This window comes from Acanthaster planci, linkage group LG06, assembly GCF_054643075.1.
Source record: "Acanthaster planci isolate LZ-2023a linkage group LG06, COTS_SCS, whole genome shotgun sequence".
Classification (NCBI taxonomy): Eukaryota; Metazoa; Echinodermata; class Asteroidea; order Valvatida; family Acanthasteridae; genus Acanthaster; species Acanthaster planci.
The window spans coordinates 19,505,234-19,518,810 of record NC_141782.1 but is presented as its reverse complement, the minus strand read 5'-3'; the positions used below and the strand labels follow the sequence as shown (position 1 = coordinate 19,518,810).

Sequence of the window (13,577 nt, the reverse complement as noted above, 5' to 3'; positions counted from 1 at the left end):
CCAACTCGGACCCAGTACTAACTCGGACCCACGACCATCTCGGACCCACAACCAACTCAGACCCACGTCAACTCGGACCCACGCCATTTCGGACCCACTTCGAGTCAACTCGGACCCACTGAGTCTTACGGTTGCATTACACCAAATACGCGCCCGTACTAGACCGAAATAGCGCCGACTCTTGAACCTCCGAGGTTGGCCTTCATTTTTTTCGCTGGAAATTCAAGATAATTTTTTTTCCACTTGAAATTCAAGATTATGGCCAGATTGATCACTTTTCGTTTCAATTTTATGAACTTTTTTTTCGCATTTTCCCGAAGATACCCCCTAATAGTAGTAAAACTATGCGCTCCTATGAATGTAGCCGCCTGCCTCTATCCAAAATAGGCCCGCATTGTGGGGCGTTTTGTGAAAGAAATACTCTGAACCGGAAACTATTAATCCCAAATTCGGGATTTATATAAATAATACATGATCCCTCGTGATTATGGCACTATTAAAGGTCAATGTTCGTGACATTGGTGTATGTCTGCAATATCTGTCGTACGTATGCAGCATCTCTTATGTACATCAGAAGGCCTATCTGTGGCTTTTTATTGCAACAAAAACTTTGGGGGCTGTTTGGTGAAAGTTCATTCGATTTCTGCTGGTGATCTGGAGTGCCAAAAAAGAAACTTCGGCGAAAGGGCGTCAATGATTTGGTACTGTCAATTACACTCCAAAAGCTGCTCCCATTGGTTGTCCCAAGCTCCCACTCCCCGATCATAGGGTTTCAAGAATGGGTTTCGAGTCAACTCGGACCCAAACCAACTCGGACCCATGCCAACTCGGACCCACGACCAACTCGGACCCATGTCAAGTCGGCCACAATACTAACCCGGACCCACGACCAACTCGGACCCACAACCAACTCGGACCCAATACTAACTCGGACCCACGACCAACTCGGACCCACCCTGAGTCAACTCGGACCCAACCCCAGGAGCGTGATTAACTGGTTGAAAATTTTTATTTTGTCCACTTTTACATTTTAGCATTTGGTAAATGACACTTTTGCACTGCATGCTGCCAAGCTGTAACGTCCTCTCTACACGTTATGCAGGGAGACAGTGGCACAGGCTTCCCAGAATCTCTCCGTTTTCCAGATCCAGATCACTAGCAGAAATCGAATGAACTTTCACCAAACAACCCCCAAAGTTTTTGTTGCAATAAAATGCCACAGATAGGCCCTTCTGATGTACATAAGAGATGCTGCATACGTACAACAGATACTGCAGATACACATCAATGTCACGAACATTGGACCTTTACTGTGTCTAATGGTGTTATCCTCCACCCCACTTTTCAATTTTTTTTTGGCCTGGCAAGTCTTACACCTCCACCTTGCCCCATTCTCTCCCCACCCCCAATACCGGCAAGATGGAGGAATTCATCCATACAGGCCTTAACTGACTGTCCAAATAACGCAAATAGGTTGGTAATTTCGAACAACACAAATCAAATCATTTTAAAATAAAAATGTGGAATATTTCCTATTGGCTTAAACTTGGAGACGGTTTTGAAGCGTCGTATGTCTGCTCGCGAGCTCATTATTAATATTTTGTGATCCCACGGTTTGTTATTTTCTACAATAAGACGTGCCATAATCACGAGGGATCATAGAATTATTTATATAAATCCCGAATTTGGGATTGATAGTTTCCGGTTCAGAGTATTTCTTTCACAAAAAGCCCCACAACGCGGGCCTATTTTGGATAGAGGAAGGCGGCTACATTCATATGAGCGCATAGTTTTACTACTATTAGGGGGTATCTTCGGGAAAAGACGAATAAAAAAGTTCATAAAATTGAAATGAAAAGTGATCGATCTGTCCATAATCTTGAATTTCCAACGAAAAAATGAAGGCCAACCTCTTCGCGAGGTTCAAGAGTCAGCGCTATTTCGGTCTACGGGCGCGTAAGATTCAGTGGGTCCGAGTTGACTCGTGGTGGGTCCGAAACGGCGTGGGTCCGAGTTGGCGTGGATCCGAGTTGGTTGTGGGTCCGAGATGGTCGTGGGTCCGAGTTAGTATTGGGTCCGAGTTGGCGTGGGTCCGAGTTGGTCCTGGATCCGAGTTGGCATGGGTCCGAGTTGGAATGGGTCCGAGTTGGTTTGGGTCCGAGTTGACCTGATCCCCAAGAATGGAAGGTGACAAAATCAGTCTTTATGGTTAATCACGCAAGTACCTTGGCAGCTAATACCTGATTAAGATTCCAGATTACAAGCGGCAAATAAGACATCATAGGAAATGTGCCTCCATAAAAATACGACGCTTGTCGGTTACTTATCACTTGTTCCAAGACATCACTAATATCAAATCTAGTCCTGTACGGTTTTTAACCACCATGCCTGTTCAAACTCGAAAACGGAGAAATTCTGGGAATCCTGTGCCACTGTTTCCCTGCATAACGTTTAGAGAGGACGTTAAATCTCGGCAACATGCAGTGCAAAAGTGTCATTTACCAAATGCTTAAATGTAAAAGTGGACAAAATAAAAATGCTTAAATGTAAAAGTGGACAAAATAAAAATTTTCAACAAGTTAATCACGCTCCTTGGGTTGGGTCCGAGTTGACTCATGGTGGGTCCGAGTTGGTCGTGGGTCCGAGTTAGTATTGGGTCCGAGTTGGCATGGGTCCAAGTTGGTCGTGGGTCCGAGTTGGCATGGGTCCGAGTTGGTATGGGTCCGAGTTGGTTTGGGTCCGAGTTGACTCGAAACCATTAAAATAACCTACCTTTTTTTCGGCCATTTTTTAAACGGCGGCTTCGCTCCCAAAGTGTTCTCAGCTTCCCGGATAGGGCACAGTGGCGTAGCCACAGGAGGCCCGGGGGGCATGTGCCCTCCCACAAATTCCCGTTGGTCCCCCCCCACTGAAAAAAACCACGGAGGAAAGACATCCTTCCTCCATGAAAAAAACGTAGGAATGGCTAACAGAAACTTGCCCCTAAAAAACACCTCACTGAAAGCTTGTGCCCCCACCAGTAAAGTCCTAGCTACTCCACTGATTGGGCATTTATTTTTCGGCGTCCCAGACTTTAGAAGTTCTGGCGACAGAATGCATGACGTAAAGCTAAGGAAAAGAATTTTTTCATTTCGGTCCGATTGTCCGAGGTCTACAAAAAATTTGTAGTTCAATTGTGGACGGTCAGAGATAAAGCTACTGCCGCCAATGAAACCAAGCTTTGAAAAGGATCAGTGATAATCCTCGACCAGCGAATTTAGTAGAAGCAACGAGCAGATAGTTAAATTGGCTGACAAAATTACTGCTAAAGCTTTATGATCAATGCATACCGAGATCTCTCCATGTGATTTTTATGGGACAAGATGATTTTATTTTCCTGTGAAATTAATTCACCCACTACAATAGTCCAAGTAACTTGGACCCTACAAATTGCCTTTTTAAAGATTTGGACCAGGTCGGGCGATAGTAGGGTCCAAATTACTCAGACTACCAATATGATAACAGTGTACGAATTACATCCATAAGCTTTGATGATGGCATGGGAACAGCTGTCCACCACAAAATCACAACTTGATGTAACTTGGAATGGAAGTCTGTGTCCTCTTGGTTACCCCCCTCATCAAATGAAATTTGGAACCTCCTCCAACTCCAAGCTACAGTTCGGTTGCTTTCATTGCTCCCTTGGAAAAAATTGTGTGTACCCTGGTTCCCTCTTTATTCACCCTATTACGGCTTCCATTCTCAAGTAAGAACTAAAATGAACTGTGACAAAGGTACGCTTTACTCACTGTTGTCCTTTATCTGTAAAATGACGCAATTTATTTATGTGGTTAGACTTCAGCAGACTCTGACAGCGGTAACACTGCACTCATGGCTAGTAACGGCCAAGTCCAAATTCTTCAATGATTGTGTTCAGAGTCTCCAACAGTATGACTAACAATGCTTCATAAATTGCTGAAAAGATTACTTGACGAGCATTAAACAGCACATTTTACTAGATATGACATTTGTGGATATACATGTACATGGACTGAATAAATATTTACACCTCCCACATGCATCAGATGAAGTCTGAACAGTTGCATTGTTTAAAACCCACAAACAGATAAAATCTCTTAAGAGCTGGACAGTTTGAAGCCAGAACATTACATGTATACTCATGTACAGACAGATGATGACGGAGATATATGGTTAGAACAGGAATTCAGTCTGACCGGTAAAAACAGCCCGCACCAGACACGAACTGCATGCTACATCCAGGTCAAGTTATTTGGCCAAAAATATAAGGCATCATTATCATGCATGTACTGCTCCAAACTATTTTTGAAATGTTTTCCAACTATTTTATGTACTGAATTCAAAAGCAATCTTAAAGATTTCTTACAGAGCTATGATTAATACTATTACACAATAATACAGAAACCGGCAGCAACACAGAAAATAACATCGATAAGCTTGGGGCATGTGCTCAGATAAGACCTTCCAATATACCTGATGAACGCAGTACATGTTAAAAGCACTGTGATTGACATACATGTCGTCGCATATCTGACGAACCGACGAAAACAAGTTACCACCGTTTTCGAGAAAAACATGTTTTAAGTTAAGCAGTTATTGTGTGCTCATTTTAGATATTTAATTCAACCCTCTTTTGATCTCTGTCTATAAAAGATACAAAAGAGGTCTCTGAAATCATTTCCTAATTTGTATTTCTGGCTCTGTGAGCAATACTTTGTTTGAATACTGCTGTCAAACCTATTCTTCAGTTCGTGAGACAAAATCTGCAGATCACCGAAATGGTCGATTCGCTGATTCATCAGATGTGCGACGATGTATTTGTAAATGGCAATTAATGTGTACACATATGTAATGAATTGCAAAGAAGTTATTTTGCAGCAGTGCCAGTGTCTAGTCCCCTGACTTTGGATACATATGTACGTACTTTGAGATCTGTATGCAACTAGCAACACCTAAGCCTTTCCGGTTTTACAATGTATATTTCACCAGCCTACATAGGCTGGACAGCATGTACGAGAATAGGGGATCACTAATCCACATCTCTGCATGCATGCTAAGGAAAGAAAAGCGTGCATGTACAGTGCTTTTTTATTTCAGAAGTGAAACAGAGTACCATGGAAGTGATATCTTTTGGGTTCATTTCCATTTGCCTTTCCACTTCTTAACTTCCCCATAATGAATCCGCTTTAATACACAGCTTACCTTCCACCGAGTAGCTTTATCACTGCCTTGGTTTCAATGACATATCCAGCGGGGAATAGGAGGGCAAGTATCATGGCCCTTTGGAGACATATTGCCAATTTTTTTTAAGGAACTCAAAACACCAACATATTAGAGACAGCACTACCACTTTTTGGAGGTAGGGAGTCATAAGGATTGCAAAAAATAAAACAAACATGGATAAAAAATTTGGAGTCATTTTAAGGAAAAAAATTCTATTTTGGCCCCATCTCTGACCACAGTCCCCTTATCTAAGATCAGGATACATCACTGCTTTGATTTCATTAGATGAGATGATTATAATGGGTGACTGACAAATATGTACATAATACAAATGACTATCATATATATATACACTAAAAATATGCATGGTTACCATGGTCTGAAAATACACCTGTAACTTCGGTCATAAATGGTAGAACATGAATTCATAAAAATACACAGTTTTTCATGTACAATGGTTTCTATTTGCTGAGGAATGGTCAGCCTACAATGTCGATTGCTACCTTTGGTTCCAGTAAATTGAATATTCAAAGTAGGCACTATGTCTTTCAAATATGGTCACATAATTTGTCGCCATTATTATTAACTGCATCTACATGCAGATGTGGAGTTTCCAAGTAATGCTTAATAATTAAATTCTAACCCCAAAAGACGCCTTTTCTCCGTGGATATTTGCTTATTTTATACAATACCAGAATAAATCCCCATCATCTGATTGGCGGATTGTCAATCACGTCACTGACTTTTCCATCCATATGCACAGGCAAAAATTCCATTGTGCAGTAAATGGGACGTTCTATTGTACTGTCAATAGAAATTTCTAAGCTCACCCATTGTAGGTCAGTTACAACGCATTTGTTCCAGCAGGGATTTTTGCAAGATTTATTCAAGTGATGCCGGAGGTTTTGGGACGTATGCAGGCATTTCATTAAACTGATGGGTGTTTCATATTAATTTGGTGTGATCGTAAGAAAAGATTCATTTCTTGACAGACAGAAATGTACTATTCCGCTCAGCTTTCATCTCATGGAATGGAACACATGTATTCCATCTTTTGTTTCATGAAACTGTTCTTACCACTGCGCACACGAACAGTCATCACTTGTATTCTACAATATATTACAGTGGGGCATTGTGATATCTACGTATACTCAACAGGCTGGCAAACACAAATACACATCATTGGAAATTTAAATGTGAACTGAAAAAAATGTTTTAAAATTCCTTCTACATGTACAATGTCGTATGAAAAGAAACTGTGCTTTCCTTTGAGCATGACCCACAATTTTACAGCTTTTTCTAATGAAACAGAAAACAGTATTACTATTAAACCTCTCTAAAACTTCCATTACTCATAAAGCATCTATCACATTGTAGTTATCTTAGCTCTAACCCCAGATATTTCACTAGGGTAATTCCCGAAACCTTCAAAATCATCAGCTGTGCAGAAACCCCACATCACAAGCTCTGTATTCAAACTTATCGGAGGGCATCAAGTCCCAAGTAAGGGAACACATGGCAGGCTCCCTCTTCCTAAATTCTTCAAAGTCCTTCAAACCTACCATGTACTGGTGCATGTACATATTTGGATTTTAAAGAATCTGGAATCTTAGGAAGCTGAGGGTTAGTTGTGGTGCAACTATAGATCCAAATTGACCATGGTTCAGCACCTCCATTCTCTACATGACGTGCAACCTATATTTACACACGCCCATCCTAAAATGCTTCACAACCTGCCAGAGAACAGAGCCAATACATGTGCTTTAATAACAAATTCAAAGTATCTCTACAGTAGCAATTACTGAAACACTTTCAGACGTGATTGATATATGCTTCACCTACCAATGGGAACAGTATAGTCACATTTCTGTGCTATTTATTGGATTACCAGTGAAATAAAACTTATAAAAAAACAAATTCTGGGTACCGGGTACTTCATGTATTAAAAAGCTGATAATTTTACAACCCAGACTGCATTTCAACAGTAGCATACAGTGCAGTCCAACATTAATTAAGAAATCACAATTCATAGACAAATAATCATACTTTCACTTTCCATCATAAAGCTAGTTATTGTCTTCAGCTGACACGAATCACGCATCTTTGTTTTGTATCATACTGTTTTAACAAGCCTCTAATGACAGCGAAACCTTTGCCATCAGTGTGCATACAGCTGAGGGAAGCTTTAGTTATGAATACATCAACGCTGACCCTGTTCAAAATGAAAGCAATGTGCTACTTTCCTCCTGGCAACATAAGTGCCTGCTAAACACCATTCCATAGAATCCGAAAGTAAGACTAAGGACTACATGTACTTTTAAGAAATATGTACTCAGTGAAAAAAAATTGGAAATTCACCACTCTTTGATACAGGGAATTCAGAAATGTTATACTTCAGGAAATACACATGTAGATGAAAAGTAATAATTCCTTTTACCTACAGGTTTAAAATCGTTTTAAATTCAACTTTTTTTCTCATGTTACTCAGTAATAAAGTGCTAAGTTACAAGTCGTCCCCCGTAATTTCACTTTGAAATTGCTGTATTTTTAACCACTCCAATGGCTCCCTACAAAGTCAGATTCTTTCGCATACAGCATGGACAGTCTTTTATAATGGGCATGGTTTTATTCATATATATATTCCTTTTCCGTAACGTTTTGATAATATGCTGTCAAAATTCTTTTGTGGCTGTGAAAAAGCCAGGAGTGAACTCTTAGCCCCTTCATTCTTGGGCCCCCCCAAAAATAACAATGCTTCTCCCATGTGTATTTTTTTTTTCTCCCACGCAAATTTTTTTTCTTTTAGATATGGAAAGAGGGGCCTTGCAAAATCACTTGGGGGTCTCCCCACATTCCGTGATTGGCACATCCGTGTTTATGTAGCATTCCACAGTAAGAACATGACCCAGCCCGGCATTGTGCGCCACTGCTGTCATGCACGGATCCACACCTTTCCCTGCCAGCATGTGTACATTTAGAGTATATCACATGTACATGCCATGTAAAAATTGCATGTATTTCCTGCAAAAAATATCTGTATATAATATGAGGGCGTGGGGAGTCAAAATTGATAATTTCTACTTTCCCGCAGCCCCAGCATGAGACAAGTTGCATTGCGAGCGCAGTGTGGGTTAGTGTAAGAGACTTGATGACGCATGTATGGCACATTGGTTCCTACTGCCAAAAATAGCAAGAACGGCATGGAATGGCCCGGAACCAACAATTCCCGTGACAACCCGAATTGAAAAACCTGTAATTAAAATTAACATCCCCCCATACAAAGTACATCTTCAAAAGAGATTCAGCGAAAGAGTTAGTTCACAGTACTACAGAACTACAAACCCCTTCATGTGTAAGTATTTTCCACTTTCGTGAAATTTTAAGGTTTTAAACTTTTAGTGCACATTTTTTCCCCTTTGCAGCATGTACATAGATGTATGCACTGGTCACCATTTCATGTAAGTCGGCAAAATGGGGACTTACAGTAAAGTTGCCCTCCGTGTAAGTTGTCACAATTTTCGGGGTCCCAAGGGTGCTGACTTAGCCGGAGTTTACTGTAGCTGGTGATTCCTGGCAAGGTTTTTATGTCACCAAATTCTGTGCCAGGGGAAATTTCTCTTAAATATTCAACATCCAGCACTTGAAAAAAAAAGAAATATTCATTTTTTAGAATTGTTTTGTCCAATGTGTTCTTGATACCTTTTTGTAAATCTATAGCTTTGTCATGTGTCCACCAGGTGCACAGGCAGCCGGCACCAGTGGTGCTGAAGTCTCACCCAAGCCACTTTTTTTCCTGGTTGGTGAGGGAGTCCTTGCTCAAACAGTAGATACAGCCGCATGGTAAGAAGCAGTGCTATCCTCATGGTTTATAAAATTTTGAAGTAGAGAGAGAAACAGTGACCGATAACCAAGAGCTCCACGATCAGGAGCTTGAATGAAGAAGGCAATGACTTATTGTCAACATAAGTTGTACTTTTTCCTTTGAACACTCTCATCACATGCAAACTGAGACAAGTCAGAAGTTGAAAGTGAACTATTAAAAAATTGAGTTGTTCAGAAACCCTAAATCTGTATTCAGTACCCACCTTTTATTAAAAAAAATGAAAAGACAGACAAAAACTTGTATTTACGGGACAAACCTAACTTTGATGTCCAGTACTTGGAATGGTAGATTGCGGCACAGTAATGTGGGGGCCGCTGGATAATGTGGCAAGATCCACTGGTGATGTCGTGGGTGGCTGGGGTGGAAATGAAGGGGATTCGTTAAGAGAGGGCTCAGAGTACGCGGAAGCAGGGAAGGAAGTGTTTCCCGGATAAGCCGGTGGTGGGCCGGAAATCTGGGCCTGTACTGGATGAATGGAGTCAACTGGCTGGACAGCACTGGTTGCTTCTAAAATTTGAAGAAAAACAAAAACCGCATAAAAATTCACATTTTGTTCTGCTCAGTGGCATCAAATCAGTCTTTAAACTCATGAACAAACCTGGTCATTGAGGTCATCAACAACAATGCCCCAATACTTGAGTACACTGCATTGGCAGCATGTATATGTGAGCCACTTTTCTAGTGAAGGTTTTCAACCTTGTTCTCAGTTGTTGATAGCCTGACAGTGGCAGCAAGCAGTTGAAAAATTACACCAGCCTGCAAAAGCAGCACACTGAACTACAACAAATCTCAATATCAAAGTAAAACGGTGACTTGATTCGTACTCCACTTGTAAATTTTCCCCACCTTTTTTTCCACATTGAACTTCCATCTGATGTTTTTGTTTTTAAATTGGCTCAGTGCAACATTTTGATGAGTAAAATGACTCCACAGGTGGAACCACTTACAATTCTTGGTGAACTCTGCTGGCTATTAGTTTTTGTTGTTCTAATTTTTCTGGGATTATGGTCTGACTGCAGCCGTATCTGAAATGTGAATCCTTGTGCGGCTGAAGCCTTGGACCCCAAACTGTGAATGCATCTCTGACATGGCCTCACCTGGCTCTGCCATGGTGTACGGCGGGGGCATTCCCGTCACCTCCTCGTACTTGGGAAGTTTCCATTCTTGGCTGCTGTACTCCGGGGGTCCAGTCAACTGCCCCTGCGGGTTAAGGGCATCCCCATACCGAGGCTGCACGGGGCACTCCACCATCCCTTGATTGTCGTGCGCAGCCAGAGACTCCGCTTGTGGTAAATTCTGCAACGACAAAAAAGATTCAGACGTTATCACATCTCACCAGGGTACCTCTCTAATCTAGAGCATCCCAAACAAATAGGAACTTTTTTTTTTATTGTATTCTCAGATTGTTTATAAACTATCTCTCCCACAAATAAAACGAACACGAAAGCCAAGCACATTTTTTCAGTCAAATTCCTGACGAAAACATGCCATTGTTGTAATAACATAATGCCTACCCTGATATTCCATTCTTTGAAACTTTTCAATTCCAGACCAATGAAACAACCTTGTGAAACAGAATGGATTGACAAATACATGTAGGTGTTTACATGGTGTTTGGTTAAAATTCAGTCAAGCATTTGCAAGTAGGTACCTGTCTTTCCTCTGATCGTGGCGATTGGTTCACCCACCCCCGTGCCGAGATAACAGCGCAACGAGTGGTACCATCAGGCATGATGATACGCACTTCGCGAGTTGCTGAACTTCGTTTGACCTGGTACCAGCACAGGTACACCGTCAGCTTCAGGACAATGGCAAAAATCAAAATTCTGGGGGAAAAATAAAAGCAAAAAGAGAAGATTATTTTTACACATTACCAGGACCCACTCAAAAAAATTCACATTAAAATGCTGTATGAAAAAGAGGAAGACAACTGCAAAGTCATTACAGCCACCAGACCCAATCAATCAGAACGCCTACGTGTACACACAAAGATAAGGGGCTAAAATTTTGACAAATACACTTGGCTAGAGGAGCTGAAGATGAAGTCAAAGAAAAAATGGTGCACGGAAAATACTTACACATAGAAGTAATACTCCATCGTGCTGGTGAGAATACAAAAGGCGGTAGAAATTTTTTTTCAGCACCTTTTGGATGAAATGCTACGTACGTCCAGAAATTTCTTTACAAAACTGCAAGCTTGGACCGTGAAATCACCAATCTCTAAAGTCTTCAACAAACACCTATTAGCAGAAAGAATGAGAAAAATTCTTAAGGTTTTGGTGGCACACAATCAACACATCATTTAAAAAAAATGCTAATTTACCTTTCCATCCATCACATAAACTAAAATGGGTGGATGGCACATGATGGGGTACGTTGCTCAAGCACACGTATCTCCCAAAACCAAGTGCAAGTCATCCTATACTGCATAGACCCATCCATACAATATCATTCAAACTCCAACGGGCTCATTCTGTTGGGGTTTATCAGGGTTTGGTACAGTAACCTGCATGTACAAGTACATAGACAAGTACATGAACCTGTTGGATTTTGTGAGGTTGAGTATGCTTTTTAGTGCAGGAGCCCAGGGGGTTAGGGCTAATGGGGACTCATCTCCTAGTCCTGCGAGACATGTACTATGCAACAGTTGGGCCAGCCCAGCTGCAACACCACAGTTGCGACCGATGCTATAGTTGGGGCTTAAAGAGTCTAATTTGTTTTCACCAAAACCTCTTGAAAATGCACCTTTGTACTTTAATGAACATAAATTTCTTTCTTTTTGGGCTGTTTGAAAACTATTGCGTGACCTTTTTGAGTTTATGCTAATTCAAAGTTACATACACGTATATCACAAGTAAAACTTGGAAACCATTCCAAGGAGAAATGCTCCATGTTGCACTGATTGATTTGTACACAAAACAGAGGGGATGGGAAGAGTTCCATGTATGTCCCCGCTAATTATTCCCTACAGTGACCTATTTGACACCAGAAAGCAGAATCATGTCCAAAAAAGTTCAATTTAGGCATGTTGGCAGGGAAAATACCAAGTTGATTATTGAGGAAACACTTTTCTCAGACAATTTTTCAGACAAATCTCATAGGGTAGGGGCATTTTACATTCTGTTGTCCTAAACTCATGAACTTTAAACGTCACCTGACCCCGGCCTACAGACGGCTGTTCCATGTCAAAATATATCTTATATACAACTGAAGTCTCGCAGACGGAGTGATTGTACAGGTAAGTTTATTTTTTGGTAGAGTTTTTGACATGGAACAGCCGTCTGTGGGCCGGAGTTAAGTGATGTATAAAGTTTAACAGACTCATTTTAATTTAAAGATGGCGTGAGAGAGCACGACCGTGAGATTGAATGGGTAAAGGCAAAAAGACCAGAAAATACCAGAATAACGTGAGTGAAATCATTCAACATGGTCATTAGAAAGCAGAGAAACTAAGGATCACTTGTGTGTGCAAAAGAAATTGTACCTACGATTATAAAAGGGTACGCCAAAGATTTCACTACGCCGACACTACAATTGCGTATACGGATGTGTGGCTAAGGATGGAGCAGTAGCGAGGGTCCATGTCACATTAGTGGAGCTAATTTGGGGGTAACAGAAAAACCAAGGTTTTTCCAGGAATGAAATCACACCAACCATGGCAAATGTGCCCTCACTACTTACTTCCAGAACTGTAAGGATACAAACCTTTCTATAAAACCTTCATACAAATTTCTATTGGTTGAATTGAATGGTGTGCTGATGACGTTCACCAACTACAAATCGTCTCTTATTTCACAGTCATACATCATGTGGATGGGACGTTTCATTGGACAACACATTACAGTTACAGTACACGTACTGGAAAAAGACATCGACGCAGTGGAAATGCATTCGCTAGCAAAGGGTGTGCGGTGGCCACAACATGACCAAAAATGTGTTCCTTCCTCCATGGTTGGAGCGAAGCAGACGTCGGATCATGGGATCCCACAGTTCTGGGGTAACTGATTACGACTATAAAGTTACGAAACTCGCTTTTCTACCATCCAGACTTTTCATCATCACAAAGGCCCCCTAGTCTAAAACTGCATGTAAGCATAGACATGATAGAGCAAGGAAACAGAAGACCTCACCACGCGTGGCAGTCACGTCACTGCAGCAGGTATTTGGACATGTTGGAGGAAGGAACAGCCACCACAAATTAAAATAGCCTACATCATGTACATGTATTCACTAATTTCCCTAAACATACAAAGAGATAAATGAAAAAATGCTCACCAAATGCATCTTCCATTTTGCCATGAAATGGATTGTTTCAAATGCTATTCTTTGTGGAATTCTGATGTACGTACTGTCTTTTTTCGTAATCAGCAAACTTATGTTTTGTTCCAGCGACCAACAGAAAAGCTACAGGCTGGGTCATGTACATTGTTTACTGTGATATGTTTAAGGCATA

General features: G+C 41.1%; 1 protein-coding gene across 2 annotated transcripts; it reads right to left on the bottom strand.

Annotated features, from left to right (window-relative positions):
- Positions 1–3,790: 3,790 nt before the first annotated feature.
- On the bottom strand, positions 3,791–13,577 carry LOC110981329 (uncharacterized). 2 transcript variants are annotated; one of them, XM_022238826.2, is made up of 5 exons: positions 13,400–13,577; positions 11,203–11,364; positions 10,776–10,950; positions 10,222–10,420; positions 3,791–9,631 (listed from the first exon to the last, which is right to left on the bottom strand). In XM_022238826.2, the coding sequence occupies exons 2-5, from the start codon at positions 11,220–11,222 to the stop codon at positions 9,381–9,383; spliced, it is 645 nt and encodes a 214-aa protein (XP_022094518.2). In that variant the 5' UTR covers positions 11,223–11,364; positions 13,400–13,577; the 3' UTR covers positions 3,791–9,380. The 2 variants fall into 2 exon arrangements, with proteins under 2 accessions (XP_022094518.2, XP_086994370.1); XM_087138244.1 differs by lacking the exon at positions 11,203–11,364.